The 26,433-nt window shown below is 45.0% G+C and overlaps 1 protein-coding gene across 1 annotated transcript; it reads right to left on the bottom strand.

Annotated features, from left to right (window-relative positions):
* Nucleotides 1–307: 307 nt before the first annotated feature.
* On the bottom strand, nucleotides 308–24,695 carry ASH2L (ASH2 like, histone lysine methyltransferase complex subunit). Its single transcript, XM_053366681.1, has 17 exons — nucleotides 24,520–24,695; nucleotides 21,517–21,586; nucleotides 19,946–20,091; nucleotides 16,492–16,580; nucleotides 15,089–15,183; nucleotides 13,999–14,094; nucleotides 12,928–13,023; nucleotides 11,928–12,003; nucleotides 10,904–10,921; nucleotides 8,020–8,113; nucleotides 6,014–6,231; nucleotides 4,447–4,614; nucleotides 3,492–3,685; nucleotides 2,916–3,008; nucleotides 2,719–2,817; nucleotides 2,042–2,101; nucleotides 308–453 (listed from the first exon to the last, which is right to left on the bottom strand). Exons 1-17 carry the CDS (start codon nucleotides 24,654–24,656, stop codon nucleotides 346–348), a joined length of 1,857 nt encoding a protein of 618 aa, XP_053222656.1. The 5' UTR covers nucleotides 24,657–24,695; the 3' UTR covers nucleotides 308–345.
* Between the last annotated feature and the right edge of the window lie 1,738 nt (nucleotides 24,696–26,433).

Below are 26,433 nucleotides of genomic sequence, written 5' to 3'. Positions count from 1 at the left end.
GAGCAAACCGCTGTTGTTCTGACTGAAGCATGCATCTACGTCTGATAAACGGGACCCCTCTATTGCCCACTACAACTGGGACTCGTACCAAAGCCTTGCCATGTGTGCTGCTCCTGTTCAAGATTCCCACTAGCCAGCTATGTCCCTTTTCAGGATACTCCATCTCCCCTCCCCATTTTCAGCCAGCAGTCCACTGGAGGTTTTAGAGAGCGGCAATTAGTCCAGAAATTTTTAAAAAAACCAAACCAAAATTTATTTCTTTTCCACTTTACATCAAGTGATACCGTTTATTTTTTTGTAAAAACAAAACAAAAAAAACAAAAAACCCAATATATACAATGTCTTTCAAGGTTCCCAAGGTGGACTGCGCCTCCCGTCAACTTCTGTTTCTACATGGTAGAGGACATCTGCCAGTGTGTGTTCCACCACAGCGACCCAGCCCATGTCACTGATCTGTGGAGAAGGAAGGGGGGTGGGAGGGAGAGAGAGAAGAAGTCAGCTGTCTCAGGGAACTTGTTGCATTACAATTCCAACCATCCCTGACCATTAGCCATGTTGGCTGAAACTCGATGGAAGTTGAAATCAAATGTCTGGAGGGCCACAGCTTCCCCATCCATAGTTTGTTTTGAACTTTTATATTCTGCCTTTCCATTAATTAAGCATCTAATGTGGCTTGCACATCAACAACATCTAATTAACCAAACGTTCTGGTGAAAGTGAAACTACAGATGATAAAAAAGCAGCAGCAGAAGACCAATGGGCCATCCATTTCCAGTGCTATTTAGTATCTGTATGAAGGCACTAGAAGTGATCAGCAGGAGAACTGGGGCAAAGGACCATCTGGTGACTATCAGCTCTATTTTTCTGCCGCAGTATCTCTATCCGAATTGGCCCTGGAGGCCCTGGACCAGGGTCTGGATGCAGAAATTGGCTGGGAGAGAGCAAAAAATATTGAGTTTGGATGCCAGGAAAACGGAGGCTCTGTGGGCAAGTGGCTCCCACGACTGAGAAACAGGTCCGTTGCAACGGGGATTGGAAAGAGTAATGGAGATGAGTAGTATTTTGGCCTGCACGCTCCAGGTTTCTGTATCAGGTGCAAATAACATGTGGTCCTGCAGATCTTGCAAGTTCCATCATTTCTCGATGAATGGGTTCTGCTGGCAGCAGCTACTGGGAGGGCCACCCATTCCCAATTCCTGTTGCACACCTACCCTGGCAAAACCCAAACTTTCCCCCCGTCAGGTGGTAACTGAAATGGGATTCTTAAAACAATCGCAATCCAAGGAGTGTTCCTCTAAAACAAGCATTGAGAATCCAGATTTTTCTGGACTCAACTCCTGTTGGCCAGAGCAGTCAGGGACAGTGAGAGTTGAGGTCCAGCAACACAAGGAGGGACCTAACCCTACAATGAAAACTGCCTGTCACAAACACACACTCTTTGGGGTCAAGGAAGGAGCTGGCCTGGAGTGTAACACCTAATCTGTGCTTCTTTTAAAGTGGCAATTCAATCATAATCCAGAGCCAATTTTGCTCAGTGTTTCTGAAGTGAATGAATTGTATCCAAGTAACATTTACTCCAACTAACATTTACTCAGAGCAAAACTCACTGAAATGAATAGGCCTACCTTAGCCATACATTTCCATAGGTCTACTCTGAGCATGACTACATCTTTATGTACATACAGGAATTCTGCATGGCTGAGTGAGTTATTGGCTACAGAATCTGGCAACTGCCACAAGTCCTTGGAATCGAGCTCCAATTATAGGTTTCTAGCTCTCATGACAAATGCTTAGGAACACGACATGGTGTGGGATATTGTTTCATTTACCACATATTCCTTCCTTCATCCCTGTAGCTCAACATCCTTGGTCTAATTCACATATTTTACTCCTAATGCTGAAATTTAGTTTTCTGGGTCAGTGAATCTGGATTATTTTTTTTAAAAATACACAGAATCTTAGACTCTCAACACACAAACACTTGAAGTTTCCATTGCCCAAGAAAGTCACTTGCCAAAATCATTCTCATATTTCTACTTACCGGGCGGTAACTGATATCTCTTGGTGGATATTTGAAGTAGGGTCCAAAGTTTATAGAAACCTATAAATGGAAAAGGATCCATTAGTTTAGTGCTATTGGGGGAAATGGTGCTATGAAAGACACCCAGTTGATAAGGATACTTCATAGAAATTTTAACAGGCTCGGTGAGTCTGGGTAACTGCTAGTAAAATAGGAAAATGAAGAAAAATTTTTAGGGGGGGAGTGCAAGTAGACAATTAAGCACAATTTAAATACCCCCTTTAGGGAAGCTGAAGGAAAAAAACTAATTGAAAATGAGTGCTAGTCTGGAAGACATAAAGTGACAAAGATCTCCATGCAGGCCAGAGAGCAGGCTGATAGAGGAACAGGGCCCTCCCACTGGCGTAGAAACCAAATGGGCAGCCAGAGGAGAGAGTATCCCGGGGCCAGGCCCCCTAGCCCTTGGCACTGGTGTAAACAGGTGGTGAGGAAGAGAGGCCAGGGAGAATCTGGCACCTGCACGTTAGCACCTGGACTTGTCAACTGTGAAAAGCTGGAAACACCTGCTTACCACAAGCACACAGCTAACGTTCATGCCAGTGTGGGCCTGGTTTTTGTTAAGGATCCAGACGACACTCTTTGTTTCAAATCCAAGAGTTATCAGATGAACTCATGATCAGCCTCCCACTGGTACATACCGTGCAGCCTTTATACAGAGAGACGGCAGGGAAATAAACACCTTCAAAAATATCTTTGTATGCAACTCCTTGGCTGGCACCATTTTTATAGAAGATTATCTGAAAAGAGACAGACAGGGGTCACACGAGGAGGCTTGCAGTTCTCCTTTATTGGGCAGGGCTTGCATGCAGGCTTCTCCTTCCAAACGCCAACTTACTTGGCTTCCGTGAGCTTGTTTTAAACTCTTCTCAGCTTTATCCACAAAGTCCTTCTCTTCGAAGTACAAGTAGCTTTTGAACTTGATCAAAGCCTAAGAAGGTAAGCAGTGGAGTAGGACAAACACCTAGTCAAGGCACAAAAACGCAACTAAAATAGTGAAGCACAAACACTGGCTATTGAGGCAGAAAACCTCACGCTTGCCAAATTGTGTGTGGAACTCAAGACACTTCAGTGAGATGGTCCTTGAGACTCGGAGGCTGAGGTGGTAACACGAGGAATGCACAATGGGACTGTGAGAAAAGCAAGGCAAGGCAAAAACAAAAAGTGTGTGTACTTGAATAGATGGACCACCAAAAAATGCTACCTTCTGTACCTTTCCCATTCAGCCTTTTTGCCATGAAGCAGAAGGACTGGAACTACCTAGTCCAAATATGTATTAGAGCTTAGTAAGAGACCCGAGGAGTCTACTATAATAGTTTATTATAGCATATGTATTCTCAGGACAGATCACATAGTGATCAAGGCCAAAGCTTGGCTCAAGTCTCCCCTTTAAAAGAGCACACCCCTTCCTTACCTTATCTTTGTAAGTATCTGGTAGCGATTTGGCAGTTTCGGTTTCATCTGGAAGGCTGATATAAAAACCAAGCACGTCTCCCTGGCCGTAGCTTGAGGAATAATGTTTACCAATTGACTGGTGGAACTTGGTGCCTTTCTTGCTGCGCCAGGAGTAACTAAACTTGTCGTAGCCAAGGGGAGCCTGAAGGTTTCCTGAGGAAAACAGGAGGTTCACAATAAGGTACCTGCCTGGACTTACATGCTATCTATATATAGTCAGAGGTCTCCTGGGAAGGGGGAGAAGGAATGAGGACAAAAGTTTATCAACAATTTCTACCTGGGTGGGGTGGTGGCGGTGCTGGCCCAGATTTCCTTGCCTGCAGTGATGTACCATGGCAGCCCTGCTGTGAGGGAAAACAGGCAGGAAGAGTCATGCCTCAGTCCCCCGAGGACTGCCATTGTGTTAGCTGCGCTGATGCAACAGCCCTTTGGAGATCCTAGAATGGATCCCACAGCAAGGCTTGAAGGCGTATGATGCAGCAACCTTACTCAGCAGGCCTGGTAAGTGCCAAGATGGGAGACTATTTGGGAACCTTAAGCACAGCCCTGAGTGCTCACTGGAAGGACAGATCGTGAACCTGAGGCTCCAATACTTTGGCCACCTCATGAGAAGAGAAGACTCCCTGGAAAAGACCCTGATGCTGGGAAAGATGGAGGGCACAAGGAGAAGGGGACGACAGAGGACGAGATGGCTGGACAGTGTTCTCGAAGCTACCAACATGAGTTTGACCAAACTGCGGGAGACAGTGGAAGACAGAAGTGCCTGGCGTGCTCTGGTCCAGGGGGTCATGAAGAGTCGGACACGGCTAAACGACTAAACAACAACAACAAAGCACATTGCCTTGGAGTTTTATGATGAGAGAAAGGCCAGGTACTAAATGTCAGTAAATAAAGCGCAGGACCGGCGGGCTTACCTAGCGGCTGAGACCAACCAAGTCTGGCAGCTGTTTCAGGAGGCATCTCATCCACAGAGATCTCAAAGTACCAGGCTCCTTTCCGCACCCCATGTGAGGCTCGTACCATGGAGTAGCCTTTTTCTCCTATGACTGTCAATCTGTCATCTGAGATCTTCAATTGGGGAGCTGCAGTTGTTGTAAATAATTAATAATAATAAATTATTTGTACCCCACCCATCTGACTGGGTTGCCCCTGCCACTCGGCGACTTCCAACATATATAAAAACATAATAAAACATTACACATTAAAAAGCTTCCCTATACAGGGCTGCCTTCAGATGTCTTTTAAAGGTTATAATCTCCTTGACATCTGATGGGAGGGCGTTCCACAGGGTGGGCACCACTACCGAGAAGGCCCTCTGCCTGGTTCCCTATATCTTCACTTTTTGGAGTTAGGGAGAGAGGAAGAATACTTAAACCCTTCTGCGTGTTTAAATTATCAACTGTGAGCAAGTGAAGCAAGCACCAAGGACTGAAATGTTCCAAGATCTCTTCTGCATCATCATCATCATCATGATGTCTCAGTGCGGGTTACAACAATTATAAATTCAATATTAAACTCAGTGAAAACCAACTGCAGTCACAGGGGTAAGGTGGGTTCTGAAAACACAGGTCTCAGGTCTATTCATCAGAAATGATATAATGAAGGTGCCAGGCACACCCCTCTGAGGAATTTCACAATTCCTCAGGAGTTTCCACAGAAAATGCCATCTTCTGGGCCACAACAACCCCTTAATTTCTGAGGGTGGTGGAATTACCAATAAGGCCCCCTCTACTGATCTTAACACCTGAGAGGGTCTGTAGTAAAGGATGTTATCTTTCAGATATTTGGGGCCCAAGTCATTTAGGGCTTAAAACGCTGAAGAGAAATGGGTTATATGAGTTTCAAAAGGACCTCCTGTCAGTAATCTGTCTGCTGTATTTTGGACCAGTTCAAGTTTCTTCAAGGGCAGCTTTTAAAATTATGTGCAGAGCAAGGCTGTTTAAGGCCGCAGTCTTATCTGGGCAACTTGAGTCTATTCTTGTTGTTACTTGCAGACGGGTAGGGAGGCTGCAGATACAGAGCTCAGCGCCCATTCCGCTGCACTGGGTAACAAACTAAACTGCAGCATAAACTAGACTGAGATTTAAAGTAATGTTTGTGCACACAGACATCCCAGGGAGACCTTTGCCTCTGTTATAGGATGCCATTTTGAATCCTTCAGCTTCCTCTCAATGTGGGCCACACCACCTCTCCAGCTTGGATATTTGAAGCAGAAATAGCCAGGGGATGGGCACTGACTTGTGACACCCAGCGGAGTCAAGTTAGGCATGCTGCCGTTATCAACATCATCATTGTAAACGTCACACAGACGAGCATAGTATGTAAGTCTGAAAAGCCTCTATGCAGAACACTCTTCTCTTGGTAGCCTGAATCCTGTGGCAACACAGTGGTTAAGAAGCAGAAAATCTATTCCAGTTTTGCACCAGTGCTACATCTCCTGCAGCCTTGACCTGTAAGTGTGGGAAGAGCTCTATTCCGTACCTCGGTCGTGCAGAGCCAGGAGGACTCGTTCGTACAGACAGGCTCTGTAGAGATCTCCAGGAATAGGCTTGCCTGCCCAGCAGTCTAGCTCTAGCTTCTCTGGGTCAGGGGCATGAGGGTCAGGCTCAGCCAAAATGTAACGGTATCCATCTTTATTAAAGGGGTGTTCCAAGGGGTACCCGTGGGGCGGAAGACGCTGGGCGGAGAACATAGGATCACTGGGAAATGGAGAAAGAGACACTGAAAGTCTATGGAAGCACAGCTGATGGGAGGTAAGAAAAAAAGTTGGTCATTCAACAACATTTCTCTTCCCCGAGCCCCTGCCCTGCTTTTGCTATTACTTATATAGATGTAAGCAGGAAGCCCCCCCCCCCAAGAGTACATCATCAAGTATTTGGCTTTTCGTTTCAGAAGCATGCTCAACACTGCAGGATGCTTCCCCCCAAATTACCAAGCAAACAACTGCAGCAAAGGCAGGCACGAAACAGAGCATATCAAACCCCAAAGATCACCTAAGAAAATATATACGGCACTTTTAAATTTGCAATGAATTGTACGATCTTTAGAATCACAGAATCTTACGAGTTGGAAGGGACCCCGAGGGCCATCTAGTCCAACCCACTGCAATGCAGGAATCTCAGCTAAAGCATCCATGACAGACGGCCATCCAAGTTCTGTTTAAAAAGCTCCAAGGAAGGAGAAACCACCACCAGGCCCTGGAGATCTGAATACATTTAAAGTAGCTAGGTGTTCCCTTACTACCTCTTTTCCTATCTTGGGCTGCAGCTCCTTCCTTGCATCATTTATTGTGTTATCACCAGGTTGGGCATTGCTTTCCTTTTGGGTGAGGACAGAGGCAAAGTAGGTGTTGAGTAGTTCTGCCATTTCTCTGTCACCCAATAGCAGCTGTGGGGCCACCACTGAGAAGGCCATTTCTTGTGGGCTTGCAAACTCAATTTATTTTACCAGTGGGCATACAAAGAACCTCGGGGCAGATATTAGATCATAGGTAAAGGTAAAGGTACCCCTGCCCGTACGGGCCAGTCTTGCCAGACTCTAGGGTTGTGCGCTCATCTCACTCTAGAGGCCGGGGGCCAGCGCTGTCCGCAGACACTTCCGGGTCACGTGGCCAGTGTGACAAGCTGCATCTGGCGAGCCAGCACGGCACACAGAACGCCGTTTACCTTCCCGCTGGTAAGCGGTCCCTATTTATCTACTTGCACCCGGGGGTGCTTTCGAACTGCTAGGTTGGCAGGCGCTGAGACCGAACGACGGGAGTGCACCCTGCCGCGGGGATTCGACCATGCGATCGGCAAGTCCTAGGCGCTGAGGTTTAACCCAGATCATAGGCAGTGCCAAATCGTGGCAGATGGTCTTTATGGGAATCTGGCCTTATCACAGTCCAACTGGTTCAAAAGTAGTGTCACATGTTCAATCTACTGGCTGCTACTAGCATCTAAAGGTAAAGGTAAAGGACCCCTGACAGTTAAGTCCAGTCGTGAACGACTCTGGGGTTGCGGCACTCAGGTCATGTGGCCAGCATGACTAAGCCGCTTCTGGCGAAACCAGAGCAGCGCACAGAAACACCGTTTACCTTCCCGCCAGAGCGGTACCTATTTATCTACTTGCACTTTGACGTGCTTTCGAACTGCTAGGTTGGCAGGAGCATGGACCGAGCAACGGGAGCTCACTCCGTCGCGGGGATTCGAACCGCCGACCTTCCGATCGACAAGCCCTAGGCTCAGTGGTTTAGACCACAGCGCCACCCGCGTCCCTGCTACTAGCATTTTGGGGCTGCATTTTGCACCAGCTAGAATGCCTGGCATTTTCTTTTATCACAGACTTTCCCTTATTTTCTACTGTTTAAACTGAACCATCGTGTGTAGTTTAGCACAAAAGTAATATACAACAGTAGTCAATAAATGATTTAAAAAGGTTACCATGCGGACAAGTTATTCCCTTTCCCTGATTATCTGCATACTAAAGACAATCTCCTTCCTTCTTACCTCCTGGTTTTCTTGGTTGCACCTGTAGTCCCTCCATCTTGCTGCTTGCGTTTGGCTCCTCTTCCTTTCCCACTAGTTCCTGCCACAATGCCCCCTTGGGGAAGAAAATGCCACAAACATGTCTGTCATTTGAAGATACAACTCCAAGAGAAAGAGACAGAGAATGAATCAATTCAGCATTCCCTGGATGCGTTTGAATCTCAACAAAACCAGACATTTTCCAAGCAGAAGCAGAATTTTCATATCTAAAACTGTTTACATTTTGTTTGCTTCTTGGACTGTACTAAGTATAGCATCAATCAAAGCGGCATTTTGACTAAGACAGAAGAACCTTAACACATCAAGTGTCACCAGGCACGTATTAATTTAAAAGCCAGTCATTGTCATCCCTTTCATGGAGATTCGAAACACATAAAATGAAAAAGGGAATTGAGTCAGTAAGGGAAGAGGAGGAGGAATAAATAAGCTACAATCAGATTGTCAATCATTTCAACACTACACAAAATCAGTGCTCAAATCATGGGGAGAAAAAGTCAGGGGATCCTTAATGAAACCCACAACCCTTACACCATGACGCCTTCCAGGTTTTGACAAAAAAGCCTTCCCATGACCTGGGCAATCTTCTGAAAACAATTACTATGGGGACCAACACAAAAGGTAAGAGGGCCACCCGCTCAAGTCCCCCTGTAATTTGAGCACTGCACAAAATAGTTAAGATACACTTGGACACACAATCTCCGCATCAACTATAAGCATCCGCCACTCAAAGACAGCAAACTAGAAAAACCAAAAGCACAAGATGTTTCTCTGCAGTGTTAGAAACCGATCGTTGGTGGTGCCAACTGCTTGATAGTCCATGCGACTCTCCCCCCGCCCCTTCTTGTGCTTGTTTATCCAAGGGCCTTGCAGGTATGTACGCACCTGTGTGTGTGCCAGTGAAACGACAGCATCTACTTTGTGGGGGAAGCATTTGCAGCAATATTGGAGATGGCGGGCTCAGACCATTTAGGACTTGGAGAAGGTATAAACAGCTGTATACACTACAAAAAGCTGCTAGCAAACTGAAAGGTGGCAAAGAAGATTGCCAAAGGAATCATACTAAAAACTATTTAGCTGTTGATTACCTGTACCATAACATATTTTGGGGTGGTTTTTATGAGAAATGAGACAGAACCCATGTCCCTCTATGTGAGGCTATCAAGCCTGTGTGCTCCCAAAAGCGTGACTCAAAAAGTACATGAGTACATGACAGTAGTCCGGAAGGAGCTCAATCACAAGGCCAGGCCTGGACAACATAACAACCAAACGTTGGCTTAGCTCAGTGAAGACGCAAAAAGCAGCTAATGTGCTCCTCTCTGAGAGCCTGCAAGTTTGTGACGTGGGAATCAAGCCATCAGCTTCCAAACTCGTCACAATCGTGACACTTATTGCATCTCATGGAGGAAATTCAGTGTTGCCACATGCACGTGACTGTCTCTTTTAATACCAGTTTTGTACTGAGTCACTGGAATGGAAGAAGTGACTGCTCAAGGTTTCTTTCCCCATGCTTATGTTCAGAGGGTGATTCCAATTCACTTTAGATGACTCTGAGTGTTGAACTGTTCTGGATTCATTTGAAGGGATGTGCACAAAATATGAGCATCAACAGTAGACGTCTCCATTATGTACGCTCCCTGCTCCTGATGAACCCAGAGCTAAAAGTTTTTTGTACTGCAGACAACCACCTTCAAACAGTAGCATAAGTTGCCATAACTACAAGTGTAGCAAGCTTTGAAATCAGTATCTCTCTAGAAATGAAAGAAAATGCGGCCTTTGAAGGTTGTATTATATTTTGCACAACCATGACTCAAAATGCTTGTTCTAACTTTCTAAATTTGGGTGAAAAATCAAAACAGAGACCTTCCACTTTCTAACTATACAGTGCCCCTTCTCAGTGTGAAACCAGGGAACCAGTTCTCTCTCGGCACGGCAGAATGGGAACCTCTTAGAAAGGTAACTATCCAGCATATGACTGGTTCCTATTCTAAAACCGTGAAAACGGCTTTCATTTTAAAAAACCCAAACTGGACTTTGGAATCAACATCAGGTTTGTACTCCAGCCTTCCTTCAATGAGCTCTGAGCAAGAAACACTGGGGGTATGAATTTTAGCCTCAAAACAATCCTGAGGAATAGGCTAGGCTGAGAAATTGGGACTTGTCACACGGAGCAGTGATTTCAGCCAAGGTGTCCTGAGCCTAAGAATAACAAACTCTTTCTCAGGACAGCCTAGTTTACAGTGATTATAGCAAAGCTTATCAAATAAGTAAAGTAAAAACTGGTTGTCTGAATCCAAAAGTCAGTGTTAGCACAAACTTGGTTTTAGTTGTAATTGTTTTAACACCTCTAATTAGGCAGAAAACCAAAAGGTGCAAATGTTCAAATCAATTTCGTAAAAGCCATTTCCCCCATGCATTTCTTATTTATCCTTACAGCTTGATTGTTTCAGCTCAAAATGGGCATCAGCGTTTCCTTGCCCTGAAACAACCCTGTAGGGAAGATTATCAGTATTCCTATTTTACAGTTGCTGAGGCTGAAGAGCCAGGGACATCTCAAGGCCTCCCAACAGAGGCCAAGTGAGCAGAATAAAATAAACTTGGAGAAAATGTAGTTTAAGTGACGAGTGAAAGGCAGAATGTGACCTTTAAAGCTTTTGATGCTTCACGTTAATGTGTAATTTGATGTGCCCTTTTAACGGTTACTCCCATAAATGTATATGACAGCCTTGGGATTAATTATTTTTAGCATGTAAAATGATTGGCAAACAAGAAAGGAAGGAAGAGAGAAAGAAAAGATTTTGTGAACCACAATACTTAAGTTTTAAGAAGCTGAAAAGTAAATATTCACCTCCCAAAGAGGCTCCACCTGAAAGAACAGAAGGTGCACCATGTAGTTGTCAAGTTTTAATGAGAGAAAAAAGAAAACACCACAGCATGAAATGGAGATAAAAACACTTCTATTAGCCCTGCACATTACCAGTCTGCAAAGTTATTTGCCTGATTTTCATTTCCCCCCTGCTAAGTTCTACCAAGTGAGCTGATAGAGGAGGGAGGCACCTCCGCACCGTGAACCTCTTTGGTTTCTCTGCTGGCAACAAATGAAAAGGTTCACTTTCCCTCTGTGGCCAGTATGGAAATGCAGCAAACCCACAGGCAACAGACAAGAAGTCAAGTGACTCCTCCCTCTTCCAGCAGCCCACCCACTCGCTCGCACAGAATTCCGGCTATGGTGACCAGGCAAGTTGCTAAATATCAGAAAAAGACACCCATCTATATCGAAGATCCTGAACAAGATCTGCAGTACTTTAGGCTCAGCTTACATGAAGCACAATCCTCTGCAAAGTTTGCCTGCACAGCCTGCTCTGCTAAGGAAAAATAGGGATTTGGGTGCAGTTTAAAACTGCCTGCACAGTCAGTTTTGGGTTTTGGGAAAGCCATTCCTTCAGGATCAATGGGAGATGTGCAAGAGCACAACCATGCTAATTTTTTAAAAGAAAATCCAGATCCAAGTTGAGAAATTTCTAGCTTTCAGCATTTACAAATTCTTGAAAACATAGCTGCATGCAGTGAAATACAACCACAGATTCATTTTGCTAAATTCTGGGGGGCCAACTGGTCAAATTTAATATTCTAAGGGTATTTCTCAGTTAGTAAGACTTCTAGGGTATCTCAAGATTAAGCTAGTTATGGCTGCAATCCCCTGGACACTACTGGAGAGTCGGCCCCATTGAATATAGTGGCCCTTCCAAGGAAACATGCACAGGAATGCCATGTAAAGGCGATGCCATTTAAGCAATGAAAAAGCTGTCAGGGCTTGAGAATTTAAAATGTGCCATTCAGATTTCCCCACTTGGAAAAGAAAAGGAACTTGCCATTCAGACTTCCGGTGGTAGATACAGCACTGCTCTGTTTCTGGTTATCATACGCAGGGCCAATATTAGCAAGATCCTAAAGAAGGAAAAATCAAATACACACCATTATATGTTACATGCCTTGGGCTGTTTGGATCAAATCTCACTGCTCAAGATCTGAGCATTTTGAAGATAAAGCAGGTCTTTTACAGCACAATCCCACCAAGCATATTGACTCTGAAGGAAATCCCACTGTATTCAATGGAGTTATTCCCAGGTTAAGTATGTTTAGGACTGAAGTTGTGCCAAGTAAATTTGTTAAATGTAACAATACAAATGATTTCTGTCCGACAAAGGGCCTCATCTCCCCAAGTGTCCAAGATCCTGTTGTTCAATAGATCATTAAAGCAACCTGCTCAAAAGCTTTGACAAATAATAATTCAGCAATATTTTGAAATGATCAAGTAACTGAGATAGCAAACATCACTATCCTGAAACTGCAGAGCTGAAGGGGGGCCAATGCTGACCTCTGTCACCAGGCAGAAGCCTAGGGCCACTGAGAGGCTGCCTCTCAGGAATATCATCATGGCAAGGGGGGGGGGGAGCAACCTGGCCGTATCTTTCAACCAAGGAAAGGCACAGCTGCTCTAAGACTCACTTTCTTCTTCCCTCCACAACCATTTTTGCTTTCATCTTGTATCAGTTGGATTATCACTCTGTGCACAGGGACTATTTTTTGAGCACTTAAAAAATCTTAGGATACAGCAAGCCCACAACTTGAGCACATTTAACTTGCATGCATTCAGTTTTATGAACTTGGCCAAAAAAAATTCACAAATTTAAAAAGGGGCAGAAAGGGGCCATGCGTCTGGGACTTTGGAAATCCCACTTGCCATTGTATTTTGACTATACATGATTCTGGCTTTAGGCACAATTCCCATAACGTAACCCCCACATAAGTTGCAGGCATACTGTGCTTTAAAAATGCATAAACCTTACTCACTTTATTCCCATGACATACCTGGTCTAAGAGTCCAAATTTGGGGTAATCTTCCTCTGGATCTTTGCTTCCTGGGTCTGGATGCTCTTTTACCAAAAACACGTCCCTTTCTTTACACTAGAGTAGAACATTCAAACAAAATCATGTCCTAATGGCATAGTCAAAAGTACCTGGGATGTTATGTAGTGGGGTTTTTCCTGCCATAAAGACAAGCGCTTATGGTGGCTGAGATAAAATAGAGGCTGACTGATTATTTTATTTTAAAAAATTAAAGGGTACAGTAATGCAACAGGTATATTTTCAAACCAATGATTTTTTTTAAAAAAACCCAGCTTCTTAACCAAGCTTTAATAAAAAGAAATTTGCAATTTAGTTATGTCCCACTTCATACATATGTTTGAAGTAGGCTTCTGAGCACAATTCAAAATGTTCTTGCTGACCTTTAAAGCCTAAACTGTCTCGGCCCAGTATACCTGAAGGAGCATCTCCACCCCCACCATTCAGCCCCGACACTGAGGTCCGGTTCTGAGGGCCTTCTGACGGTTCCCTCACTGCAAGAAGTGAGGTTACAGGGAACAAGGCAGAGGGCCTTCTCGGTAATGGCGCCCGCCCTATGGAACGCCCTCCCATCAGATGCCAAAGAGATAAACAACTACCAGACTTTTAGAAGACAACTGAAGGCAGCCCTGTTTAGGGAAGTTTTTAATGTTTGATGTTTTATTGTGTTTTTAATTTTCTGTTGGGAGCAGGACTGTAGCTAGGGCATGGTGAGGTGGGCCCCTGCCAGGGGCGCAGGTGATGGGTGTGTGTGCGCAAAATCTGCTAAAAAAATGTCCATAAATATAAATATTGATTATTGCCTCATAAGAAATGGTTTTAAATAGACGGTGAATTGAATGGGTGGAGCGGCGGGTTGGAGGAGAGGTGGAAAGGAGAGCTAATTTGTCCATGGCTAGGAGGTGCAATCTGGAGGGTTCTGCCGGGGTGCAAAATCACCTAGCTACAGCTCTGGTTGGGAGCCACCCAGAGTAGCTGGAGAAACCCAGCCAGATGGGTGGGGTATTAACCATCATCATCATCATCATGACTCACCATTGTTTTTACAATATTATTCGGCCAAGTCATCTTCCCTGGTCTTTGTCGTGTCGTCATACACTCCCAATACTTATCAATGAATGGTATAATATCCTGTTTGAAATCAAAGGCAAAAAAGGCAGAGTATTTTATTAAACAGATAAAATGGGGCTTTGGGGAGAAACTTGGTCATCTATACTAGTGGTTCCCAATCAGCTAAATACTGCGGACCCCGTTTTTCAGAAGTCAAGCCATGGACCTCCTACTTTGGAAAATTCTGATATCTCTATGGTAGTTTTTGTTATGTGACTGGTGCCAAAGACCCCCTCGGTGGGTTACACAGACCACCATTTGGGAATCACCAATCTACATGATTATCTACTTATTTCTAGCATTTAAGCTACTGACAAAATATATTAGCGGGCAAAGTCTAAAGAACATGAACTAAATTCACCAAGGTACAGTTCCATGAAAACTTACTGCAGTGTGCATAACTTGCAGGGTATAATCTGTGTTTTCCAACGCAAAAAGCACATTACTGATGAAGGCACAGTTAAGAACCAAGGCCTTTGACAGTTTCCACGAACTAAAATAATGGAGATAATTTGAGGCTCTCTGTGAGGATAGCAAACGTACATACCAAATACAGTGGAACCTCGGTTTTCAAACATCTTGGCTGCCAAACGTTTCAGAAGCCGAACGCTGAAAACCCGGAAGTGAATGCTTCCTTTTTCGAATGCACCTCGGAAATCAAATGGCTTCTGAGGCATGTTTCTCATTCCCCCCCCCCCATTTAATTTGCCAGCAGCCCTTTGATCCTCAGTTTTCGAACGTTTCGGAGGTCAAATGGTCTTCCGGAATGGATAATGTTCAAAAACCGAGGTTCCACTGTACAAGGATACGGTTTAGTTTTCACTGATATGGCACCCCCGTTTTGAACTGTACCATTTCATATGGAAGATAAGGGGTTGCATAACCGTCCTCCACAGGCAAAAATTCCCTCTGGTATCTGCGAGATGAGTTCTAACTTAGCTGTCCCCTAAATTCTTCCACGTGCTTCAAAGCGTACAGAATGCCAAGAGCTACAACTGTGACAATTAAGCCCTACCTTATCTTTTGAAAACATTGTTTTCGGGTGTTCATCTTGGGTCCTTGATTGCCAGGTTAAGTTTGCCAGCGCACTAAGACACATTTCCTTCAGATCTTCAGGGAAAGAACAGATACAGAAATGAAGCAGGCTATCTTTGGCTGCCCTGCACAAGCAAAACATACTACTATTATGGAAGCATCAGGTGATGAAAAGGCTTTTGGTGAATTGGGAAAGATGTAGAGAGCTGGTGAAATAGTTTGACAGGAAAGGAGCAACCGGGTGGGCTACACATCTTATAGCTCTGGAATTTCTTCCAAATGCAGCAACTACAATGCCGGGTCAGATGAGAGTTTCTAGTGGCACAGCTTTGGAAGAATTTGGAAACTTATTTTATCTGGTCCCAAATGAAAGCATGAGGCATTTTAGAATCTGCTGCATTTGGTAGAGACTTCAAGGTAGCATATTAGAATTGGGTTATCAGCAGCTTTTGGCAACATGGTCTTTGATTCATATCATAGAATCATAGTTGGAAGAGACCACAAGGGCCATCGAGTCCAACCCCCTGCCAAGCAGGAAACACCATCAGAGCACTCCTGACATATGGTTGTCAAGTCTCTGCTTAAAGACCTCCAAAGAAGGAGACTCCACCACACTCCTTGGCAGCAAATTCCACTGTCGAACAGCGCTTACTGTCAGGAAGTTCTTCCTAATGTTTAGGTGGAATCTTCTTTCTTGTAGTTTGGATCCATTGCTCCGTGTCCGCTTCTCTGGAGCAGCAGAAAACAACCTTTCTCCCTTCTCTATGTGACATCCTTTTATATATTTGAACATGGCTATCATATCACCCCTTAACCTCCTCTTCTCCAGGCTAAACATGCCCAGCTCCCTTAGCCGTTCCTCATAAGGCATCGTTTCCAGGCCTTTGACCATTTTGGTTGCCCTCCTCTGGACACGTTCCAGTTTGTCAGTGTCCTTCTTGAACTGTGGTGACCAGAACTGGACACAGTACTCCAGGTGAGGTCTGACCAGAGCAGAATACAGTGGCACTATTACTTCCCTTGATCTAGATGCTATACTCCTATTGATGCAGCCCAGAATTGCATTGGCTTTTTTAGCTGCCGCGTCACACTGTTGGCTCATAAAACCTTTCATCCCGGTTAACTGAAATCATCTCTAGCCAATGATTTTTGAGATTCAACAGGTTAGCGTTCTGCCATGAAAGAGGATTTTCTCACAGTTATATTTAAGACTGTCATATACATAATGAGAAAAGGTGAAATCATGATTTAGCAAGTTTATATGCATGCTAGGGATGGCGGCTACCCTAGATAATTCCGTCTTTTGAAGGTTATAGATTTAGAAGTATAGGAACAAACAAAAGACAAGACACTTTCCCATTTCCCCCTTTCTTGCTTGCTTACTTGCTTGTTTTCTTAAGAAGTATGTATTCCCACTGTGATGACAAATATTGCAATGGAAACTGTAGTTGGTCATAAAAGGCAGACAGGCTCTGGAAAACAAAAATGCAGTGCTCATTTTCTTACTTTAAAATAAGTAACGAGTACTGGCTTGTGACAGAAGAATAAAATCCCCATCAATTTTATAGAATTAGAGCTAACAATACTAAAGAATTTAAGATGAAAAACTACCTTAAAGCCTCCCCACCCTATTTTTAACCACTCTTGATGTTCGGGTTCTAGAGTGAGTTTGAAATGTCTAGAGAGGCAGAACTAAGAAACAAAATATATCAAAATTTCACGCAACTTTTCCACAAAGACACTGAGATATAGCCTAATCTGTGCATAATGCTCTTCAAATTATGACCCATATTCAACTTCTTCCCATTTTAGCCAAGTAATCCCACCCCCAGATTCTTCTAAAAACAGCAACTAAGGAAGCCATCACAAAAGGTGAATAGGCTGACTGCCCCCACCCCAACCTCCTTGTAGGTCAAGCACTGATCTACAATCTACTTAAGATAATGTACCTGCATTTAAATATTCCAGATATTGGGGAAAGGCAGTAGCTCAGTGACAGGCTCTGCTTCACGTGAGGAAGACCCCGGTTTCAGTCCCCGGTAACTCCTGACATAGCTCCAAACTAAAACCCTGGAGTGTTGCTACCCAGTATAGTCCATACTAAGCAAGTGGGCCAGTGGTATAAACGCAGCTTCCTGTGTTGCAGGTCTAAGCAAGTGCCAAGTCTCAATGCAGCAAAGAATTCCCACCTCAACCCCACAAGAGACTGTACCTTGGGGGTTGCTATCTTGCAACACAGCCTGCAGGCTGGCTCACTTGCTTGAGCCACCTGAAGCCCCTGCTTGGTTAACATCACTTTTTGTGCATGATAGTTGCTGCATTGCAGTGCAAAGTTGGAAAAGAATGGCTTTAAATGATCAAGTTGGAAGATACTAACTTTGTGGGACCAATATTTCCATTTCAGATCAACTGAGCCGAGTATATGGCCTACAAATCACAGCTTTAAGACCAGTTCATTAAAATTCACATAGCTACAAAAATATTTTTCAAGCCCCACTTTGTTTACAGACTCCATGGAATGTTGCAATTCAGCTCAACCTCTTTGGATCCTTTTATTTAGAATGAGCCAGCAAAATAGCCTTTGCTCGCTCAGTTTAAGCCAAGGTTGTCAGCATTTCAGGGAAATACCAGCAAGCAAATAGAAGTTCAACTTTTCATGGAATTAAAAAAATATGTAAACATCCAGGACTGTAATTCATAAACAGTATACTCAGGATAACTGAAATAGATGGGTTTTCTCAAATTAAGTAGGTTAAGGACTGCAGCTCCACAGCGTTGTGTTTGGCACAATTTGTTTTATTATCACTTCACAGTTCTATGTGTGCTCGATGCTACACAAACACAGAGAAGCAAGGTCATTGCCACAGTTCATTATGCAGCAGAATATTACTTAAAGGAATCATAAAACTAATGCCTATTTTACCCAGCAGTCCTACAAAACGTTTGCCGCTTCACAAATCACACGCCAGCCAAGATGAAACCGAGGTTTTAGCTTAAGGTTAAATTAATTGAAAATTTATAAATGACTGGATATTGTGTATTTCTTTCACAAGCTGAGAGCTGGAAGAATTCTTGGGGAAGCCTGCAGTTTAACCACTTGATATTTACTGGTACCATGAACTATTCAATAATGTTCAGCCTGGACACAGAAAATGACATGCAAAACTCAGCAAAACAGAATCAAAGTTTTGTCTAAGAGATTATTATTTCTGTGTAGAAAATCAATTGCTACTGTGTTGTTGTTTCCTCCTTTTACAGTGGAAAAACCATTTATCATATATTAGTCTTTTGGTGTTTACGTTGAGAATACCTTGCTGCACATGTATTCACAAAAAAAGCTATAAAGGGATATGGCTAAAAAGCAAGAGAGAGATTCAGAAATAGAATTTCTAAAGTCAGAATTTCTAAAGTCAGCATAACTCAGTGCATGGCTACTTGGGAGAAGATATCAGTATTTTAAATGGAGCTTTCTCGCAGGTAGGTATAGGACTGAAGCCAATGAGCAGTATTCCATGCAGTACTATAATTGTTCCAAGATGGCGGCACATTCATACGCTGCGGCTCTGAGCTCCCAATATTTCAGCTACTCACGCACAAAACTGGTACTAAGAGAGCTGAGTGGGGGGTGGTCGTGTAATCTCACTGTATACAAGCTGTACAAGTGACAATAAAGTACCGTATTTTTCGCTCTATAGGACGCACTTTTTCCCCTCCAAAAATTAAGGGGGAATGTGTGTGCATCCTATGGGGCGAATGCAGGCTCCCTGGCTTCAGCGATAGCAACGCGAAACCTCCAAAGCCTGCGCTCCGGAGGCTTCGCGTTGCTTTCACTGAAGCCAGAAGTGTCTGCTCTTTGAGGCTGGCGGTGGGGGAAAGCAGCGCTTCCCCCCACCGCCAGCCCCACAGGCTGGTCGAAAAGCCCGCAGGAGTTGCACGCTCTTTAATGGGTGCGCAGCTCCTGTGGGCTTTTGCGGGAGATGGGGGAATTCCCCCACCTCCTAGAAAAGCCCGCAGGAGCCACGCAGACTTTAAAGAGCGTGCCGCTCTTGGGGGCTTTTCCCCATGGAGGGAGAAGGGACTGACTGGTCGAGTCAGTCCCTTCTCCCTCCTGTAGGCTTTTGCGGGAGATGGGGGAGTTCCCCCACCTCCCGCAATAGCAGGGAGAAGGTCTGGGAGAAGTACACAGGCTGTGTGCAGCCTGTCTGCTGTTCCCAGAGCTGGGGCGGGGGGGAATCATATTTTTTCCCTTGATTTCCCCCTCTGAAAACTAGGTGCGCCCTATGGTCAGGTGTGCCCTATAGAGCGAAAAATACGGTATTTCTATTTCAATAATGAACATTCCATCTGCACAAGCATTGCAGCTTGCCAGACAGAACAATCTCCCCTCTGCCCCCCCATGCACTGATCTGGGGGAGCTGCCCCAGAGCCAATTTTGGGGGGCATGAGAGCCATGGGGAAGCCCTATGATGCAAGCGGAAGTCCTCACATAAGACCTGTTAGGTGAATCCTGTGCAATGCCTTAGGTAGCATTTTTCTTTATGGCTAGCAGTTTTATAAGCATGGCTTTGAGAGAAAAAACTAACACTGTGCTGTCACAGAAAATTAAAGCCCCAGTGAATTCAGTGGTGCTGACTTCCAAGTAAATACATTTAGAAAACGATTAGGTAGCTGAGCTCATACTGCCCTCTTCTGGAATTACAAAACTTTTCATACAGAAATTGACAGAACATTTAGAAAGTTCTTTAAGATGTGTCTATTAGGAGGACCAAACTAGAATCCGAGTACAAACGGCAATCACATGGCTCAAAAAGGAGGAAAAACTGCAAATACTACATACGTGGTATCAATGCCAAATGTTTCTGCCGTAAACCATTTGGTGCAAATTCCACACTGCAGCTCAATTTCTCCCAGCTGTCGTCCGTTCTCTTCATCTACTGAGCCGGTCTGATTATCCATAACTTCAGAACTGTCGCCAACACCCTCCTGTAACAACATCAGTGCAAGTGTGCCAAAGGAAGAGCTAAGAACAACATCTATTATGCTTCTATCCCACCCTTCCTCCATGGAACTTGAAGTGATACACACAGCTCTTCCCCTGCTTTATATCCACACAACAACCCTATGAGGTAGGTTGGGCTGAGAGATCCAAACTTATTTCATGAACTGTATGGCTGTGATTTCTACAGTCTTAGTCCAACACTAATGGACACATTTCAATGCCTTTTGCTAGGCTAGTTTTGCAGAATGGAAGACACAAGTTACGACATTCATCTCATTTAAGAACAATTGCAACAAGTGTGGGCTTTTTTTAAACATTAGTTTTCCATGATACAGAAAGAGATCACTTCTACATCTTGGTACAATAAGCTTCCTTTTCCAAACTTTCAGAACCTATAAAAGCTGCTGTTTTATGTATTAATTTGATTGTTTAAATTCTGGTTCTTAACAACTTTGTAACTGTAAAAATTAATTGTAAGTTGACTAGAGACTGCCCTGTGTTAAGATGCAATTATTTAATTTGCTAGTCACATAAGTGTATAAATTGGATGGAAAACAAACAAACATAAAAAACAAACTATATAGTGAAGTAAGAGAAGCAAAGTTTGTAGGTAAACTTTGATCACACCAGTTCTACAGAGGCTCAGGAATTCACTTTATCTAGGTTTGCATTAGCATGCCACATTGAAATAATTTTCCACCTTGGGATAGGAATACATGGATCCACTTTAGCCCACCTTCCAGGAGCAGTAAAAGATAAAGATGTTGCACTTCATAGACAGGTGGCCAAATTTTACCTTAGGGGGCTGTTTTCAGAGTTATCAAACAGTTATTGGCAGATGGTTTTTAAAAACCAGTACAAAGCATGTTACAACAGAAAGTGTAAGTTCGAAGAAACCCCACCATGAACAGTGCATAATTCATCTGTCCAGTGGTAAGCAATGTGGAATCTCAAACGCTCCCCCCGCCCCAGTATGCTCTTATCCTTCTGGTTAAAAGGCAATCTGCCAATAAGTCAAAATTCTCACCTTTAAACCTTCTCATCTTCTCCCATTCCTTTATAATAGCCATGTTGTTCCTTTGCAACACAACACATCAGCAATCCCTAAGTAGCCTAAGAAGTGCATGAGATTTGAATATTTTGCTTTACTTTTGGAGAGCTGAAGAACATGCCTTCCCTTCCTCCACTGACTACAAAATAGTCTAGCAACAAACATGATGACGACTGGCGCTTTAATCATGCCAGGGGCTCCTTTAACAGGCTTTGTGGATGCATTACTGTTCTGTGGTGCCCAATATGACATCCAGGGACTGAAAGACTACCTCCAAATCCCCAAACAGTTCATTCACAGGGCACATAGCTCTCCCCATGCATGTGGTATCCCAGCAGAGTAGACCCAGTTCACGTACCAGTGCATCCTTTCCACTGGAAGATTCCGTCTCCATGGTGGCCGTGACATCGGCCAGGGATGCATCCCCCCTGAAGGACACAGAAAGTCATCATCATGTTTTGTACACTTTTTAAGCATTATAGAATCACAGAGTTGGACATGATCTGGAGGGTCATCAGTCCTACTCCCTGCAATGCAGGAATCTCAACTAAAGCATCCATAACAGGTAGCCACCCAACCTCTGCTTTAAAACCTCCAAGGAAGGATGATATGCAGGACAGCTATGAAAAAGAACATACATTTAAAAAGCAAGGCACACACAAAAACCACTCTGCTGTCCATTCAGCCATTCTGCATCATTCAAAACTGTGTAATTAGTCCATTGGTAGGCAAACTAAGGCCCAGGAGCTGGATCCGGCCCAATCGCCTTCTAAATCTGGCCCGCGGACGGTCCGGGAATCAGCGTGTTTTTTACATGGGTAGAATGTGTGCTTTTATTTAAAATGCATCTCTGGGTTATTTGTGGGGCATAGGAATTCGTTCATATTTTTTTTCCAAAATATAGTCCAGCCCCCCACAAGGTCTAGGCAACAGCCCCCTGCTGCAAAAGTTTGCTGACCCTATCTGACCTTAATCTATTGTTAACCAGAGATTAACCCTGACGTGACACAGGTCCACAAAGTGAAAAGGCGGCCTAAATGTAGAAGTGTGCCTTCATTTCTAGAACAGAAAGCTTCTTCGACAAAGTTTAAAAGAAAAGGAAAAGCTTGAGCTATCTCAAGTTTCTCTGTCATCAAGATCCTTCTCATACTCAGTAGTCAGATGCTTGTCCAGAGATCACATTGAGATAGGAGTCTCACTCAGCTCTGGTACCTTGGTACAGTTTACTTGGCTGCCTCCTGAGCAAGTAAGCATACACAGGGGCCAGGATAGGAAAAAGGAAACTGCCTTATACCATGTCAAAATATTTGTCCATCTGACCCAGCACTGCCCACCACGACTGGCAGAAGCTCGCTGCTAGAGTGTTCGGTGGAGGTCTTTCCCATCACCTATCAACTGAATTAGAGCCTGAACCTGGAATCTTCAGCATGCAAAACATGTGTTCTTCCACTGAAAAAAAATTGCAAATCTGTTGTCCTTGCTTCTGAACAAGGAAGGGAAATTGCACTCACAAGCTTCCTTCTACACACACATACTTGCTGGATCAGGCATGCACAACATGTTTATGCCCTGTCTTTCTATCACGGCATTCAAGGCAGCATATATGTAGTGGAGAAAACAGGCTGTCATGGGATGGCTGCTCCACTTGAAATGCTGTACCCTTCTGCACTAGGAGCCTTCAGGACAGAGCTACTAATGGAAGAGGGTTTCTCATCTTCTGCGTTTAGGCATAAAAATTTTTTTGGGGGTGGGGTGGGGGGAGAGACTGCTGACACTAAAGACAGGGTGGGGAAAAAGGGAAGTATTTACCTGGGGCCAAAAAATGTTGGTGAAGGTGTCAGATGGACTTCATTGGATAAAGCATTCCACACATAGGGAGCCATAACTAAGAAAGCCCCCTGATTTGTCAACATCCTCCAAGCCTCCCTTACTAATTTTTATTAGTGTTACTCTACTACTGTTTTATTTTCTACAAACTGCTTTAAGCGCAGAAGTAACTGTGGGAAATGTGAAATAAACCTGCTTACTATATGGTTCCTCACCATGATTTTATTCTTACAACCCTGTGAGTTAGGCAACACAAGAGATAGTTATGCGACCCCCAAGCAGTCGGCGTCCATCGGTCTGCCCGGACACTGAGGTCCAGCGCCGAGGGCCTTCTGGTGGTTCCCTCATTGCGAGAAGCAAAGCTACAGGGAACCAGGCAGAGGGCCTTTTCGGTAGTGGCGCCCACCCTGTGAACGCCCTCCTATCAGATGTCAAAGAGATAAACGAATACTTGACATTAAGAAGATATCTGAAGGCAGCCCTGTTCATCAAAATGTGTGACATTTTAATGTATTTTTAATCTTTGTTGGAAGCCGCCCAGAGTGGCTGGGGAAACCCAGCCAGATGGGCAGGGTACAAATAATAAATTATTATTATTATTAATTATAGTGACCAACCCAATGTCCCCACCGAGCTCCATGGCCAAGTGGAAATTTGCAGCTGGGTAGCTCCTGCCCCACCCTGATGCTCCAGCTATTACATCACACTTGATTACACTTGGAAACAAGTGGCCTTAGAATGAATCAGAACACAGGCCCACTTAGCTAAGGTAACTTCTAAATCTACAATGAATGGCTCTGGCTTTTTCGGGTTTCTGTGGAAGGAACTTTCTCACCCATAGCTAGAGAGTAACTTTACTGTTATTTCTCTGAACAGGGCCAAGAGAATGGCAGGGTGAGCACATGCCACATAGAGCAAGCTCATTTCCCGCTGCTCCAGAGGGCAGGACCCTCAGGATTCAAATTGTAAATAAGGAGATTCCAACCATAACTTTCTGACCATAGGAGATGCTCCATCAATGTGGAACCAACTCTCTCGGAGGGTGGCAGGCTCTCCTTCACTGGAGGCTTTTAAACAGGAGGCTGGGAGACCATCTGTCCTGGATGCTTTCGTTAAGATTCTTGAATTGCAGGAGGGCTGGACTAGATGACCCCTGGGGGTCCCCTTCCGACCCTGCAATTCCATGACTGAAATCTCTTGCTCAGGTACAGCCCCATTCCTAGGGCGGGCGGCGGGGCGAGGCAGTGCAGAAAGCTGGCGCCTGCACGCAGCATGAACACCGGCTGAGAAGCAGCATTGGGGTTCTGGGTTCAAGAACAGCGCCTGCGAGAAAAGCACAGGGAGAATCTCTGCAAGGTTGGGGCGGGCAGAAAGGCGGACGCAGCTGATTGGGCAGGACAGCACCGCTCTGACCAATGAGACGCAGGCCCGAGAGCCCCGACCAATAGGAACAGGCGGCGGGAGCCGAGGCTCCCTAGCCAATAGCAGCGGCGGTGCCCGCTTTTCTCCCTCAGCCGTTATCGCCGGGCCTCACCCGGTCTCGGAGTCGCCTGTCCCCTGCTCCGCTGAGCCCGAGGCCTCCCCGGTCGTAGATTCCGGAGCCGCCGGAGGAGTGGCCTCCTCTTCGCCTCCCTCGTCCGGCGCTGGAGCCGCCGCTCCCGCCGCCGCCATCTTCCCGCTGGAAACAGGTTCTCGCGAGAACTCCTGCCTGAACTCTCGCAAGATACTCTTTCACGGTAGCGCTTCCTCCCTCCCCCCTTTATATTAAAGGGGCAACGTTACGCTCGTTTTCTTAAACGGGCGATGCGATCCACTGCGGGCGTGCAGAGAAGTCTCTGGACTTGGCATGTCGCAGCAACTATAGCGGGGGGGGGATGTATTAATATTATATATTTATTAATATCCCGTCTTTTTCCCTGTTAGGGACTCAAGGCGGCTTATAGAAAACAATCTGAAGAGCTAAAAAAACATTAGGGGGAAGGGGGAAATAAGCATTAAAAGCAATTAAACATTCTTAGAATTAAAACTACAGACATACGCACACGTATTTTGTAGATATAAAAAAATATATTAAAGCCATACCAATAATTACAATAAAAACAGCACCCCCTCAACATTGCATCTAAAGCTGAATGCAGTGACTAAAACTTTCCCACGTGGTCCTGGGCATAGCTGTCAACTTACAGATTTGAAAATAAGGGATTTTAGTCAACCAGTTAAAAGGGACCAGATAATTTTGGAGAACAGCGCCGTTTTTTAGCCCTTTGTTTCCAGAGGTTGCTACTCAAGACACCAGCCGATGAAACACTGCAATTAAATAACTACAAGCAGCAACCACTTTTCGCGCAAAATGAAGTCCAAGCTACGAAGATGCTGCTGCAGTTCTGTATCTTTTCTCTCGTGCTCCATCTGCAGCTCTCAGTTCCATCAGGCGGGGCGGGAGGAAGGGGGGGGGAAATAGCGCCCGAAGTAAACCCGCAGATCAGACCATCTATGCTAGTCTACCACTACAGATCTATGGAAGAAGCGCTTGCGGTCCTTCCCTTGTAGCCCTTGGAACACCTGCCCGCGCCTCCTCCTCCTCCTCTTCCTCCTCTCTCTGAACTGCTTTCTCTATGGTTGCCCTCACTCTCCTTTCAAGGCTCCCCATCAATTCATAGACCATGCCAGGCTGCCCATCTCATCCGGGTCCTTCGGCGGCACAGCCGCAGCACGGCTTAGCGGGAGCGGGAGTGGCAGTGACGGGCAGAGGGGAGGCCCCAGGCAGAGACGCTCAGTTTGGTGGCCGCGAGGAGGATGGTGGTGGAAGGGCCCGAGGCTCCCACCAGTCCCGGCGGGGAGGGGTTCCCGGGGGCCGAGGCTGGTGAGAGGAGGCCAGAGGGGGGCGAACTGGGCAGCCAAGCAACACAGTTGGGGAGGGAGGGAGAGGAGCTGCTTCCTTTAAAACCCGGGAAATTTAAGGGACATCCATCAATAAGGGACAGCAGCGGGACATGGCGCTGGGATAAGGGACTGTCCCTCCAAATAAGGGACGCTTGACAGCTATGGTCCTGGGTCTAAGTCTCATTGAACCCAACAGGACTTAATTTTCTGTAGACCTACCTAGAATTGCGCTGATTCATAAGGAATCAGCTCCAGGCTCCAGTGCCATTCCTGCCATCAGTTTTCAGCCTGCTGCTCGAACTCAATGGGATCTGATTCTACACCTTATCTCAGTAATTCTTGCAAACAGTGGTGGCCCTCCAGGTGTTCTTGGGCTCCAGCTCCCATCAGTCCAAGCATGGCCAATCTGAGAGGAATGGAAGCTGTGGTTTGTTTGGAGGGCCACAGGTTACCACCCTTACCTTGCAACAAGTCTGCAAAGTAGCTCCCATATATTTTAGGCTGTGGTTATAGCCAGTAAGTGATCTATTTTATTTTTATTTATTTGAAGAGTTTATTTTTGCAC

The sequence above is a fragment of the Podarcis raffonei genome, chromosome 15 (assembly GCF_027172205.1).
Source record: "Podarcis raffonei isolate rPodRaf1 chromosome 15, rPodRaf1.pri, whole genome shotgun sequence".
Taxonomy (NCBI): domain Eukaryota; kingdom Metazoa; phylum Chordata; class Lepidosauria; order Squamata; family Lacertidae; genus Podarcis; species Podarcis raffonei.
Note: the sequence above shows the minus strand (reverse complement) of the source record. Positions and strands in the feature narration are given on the sequence as shown.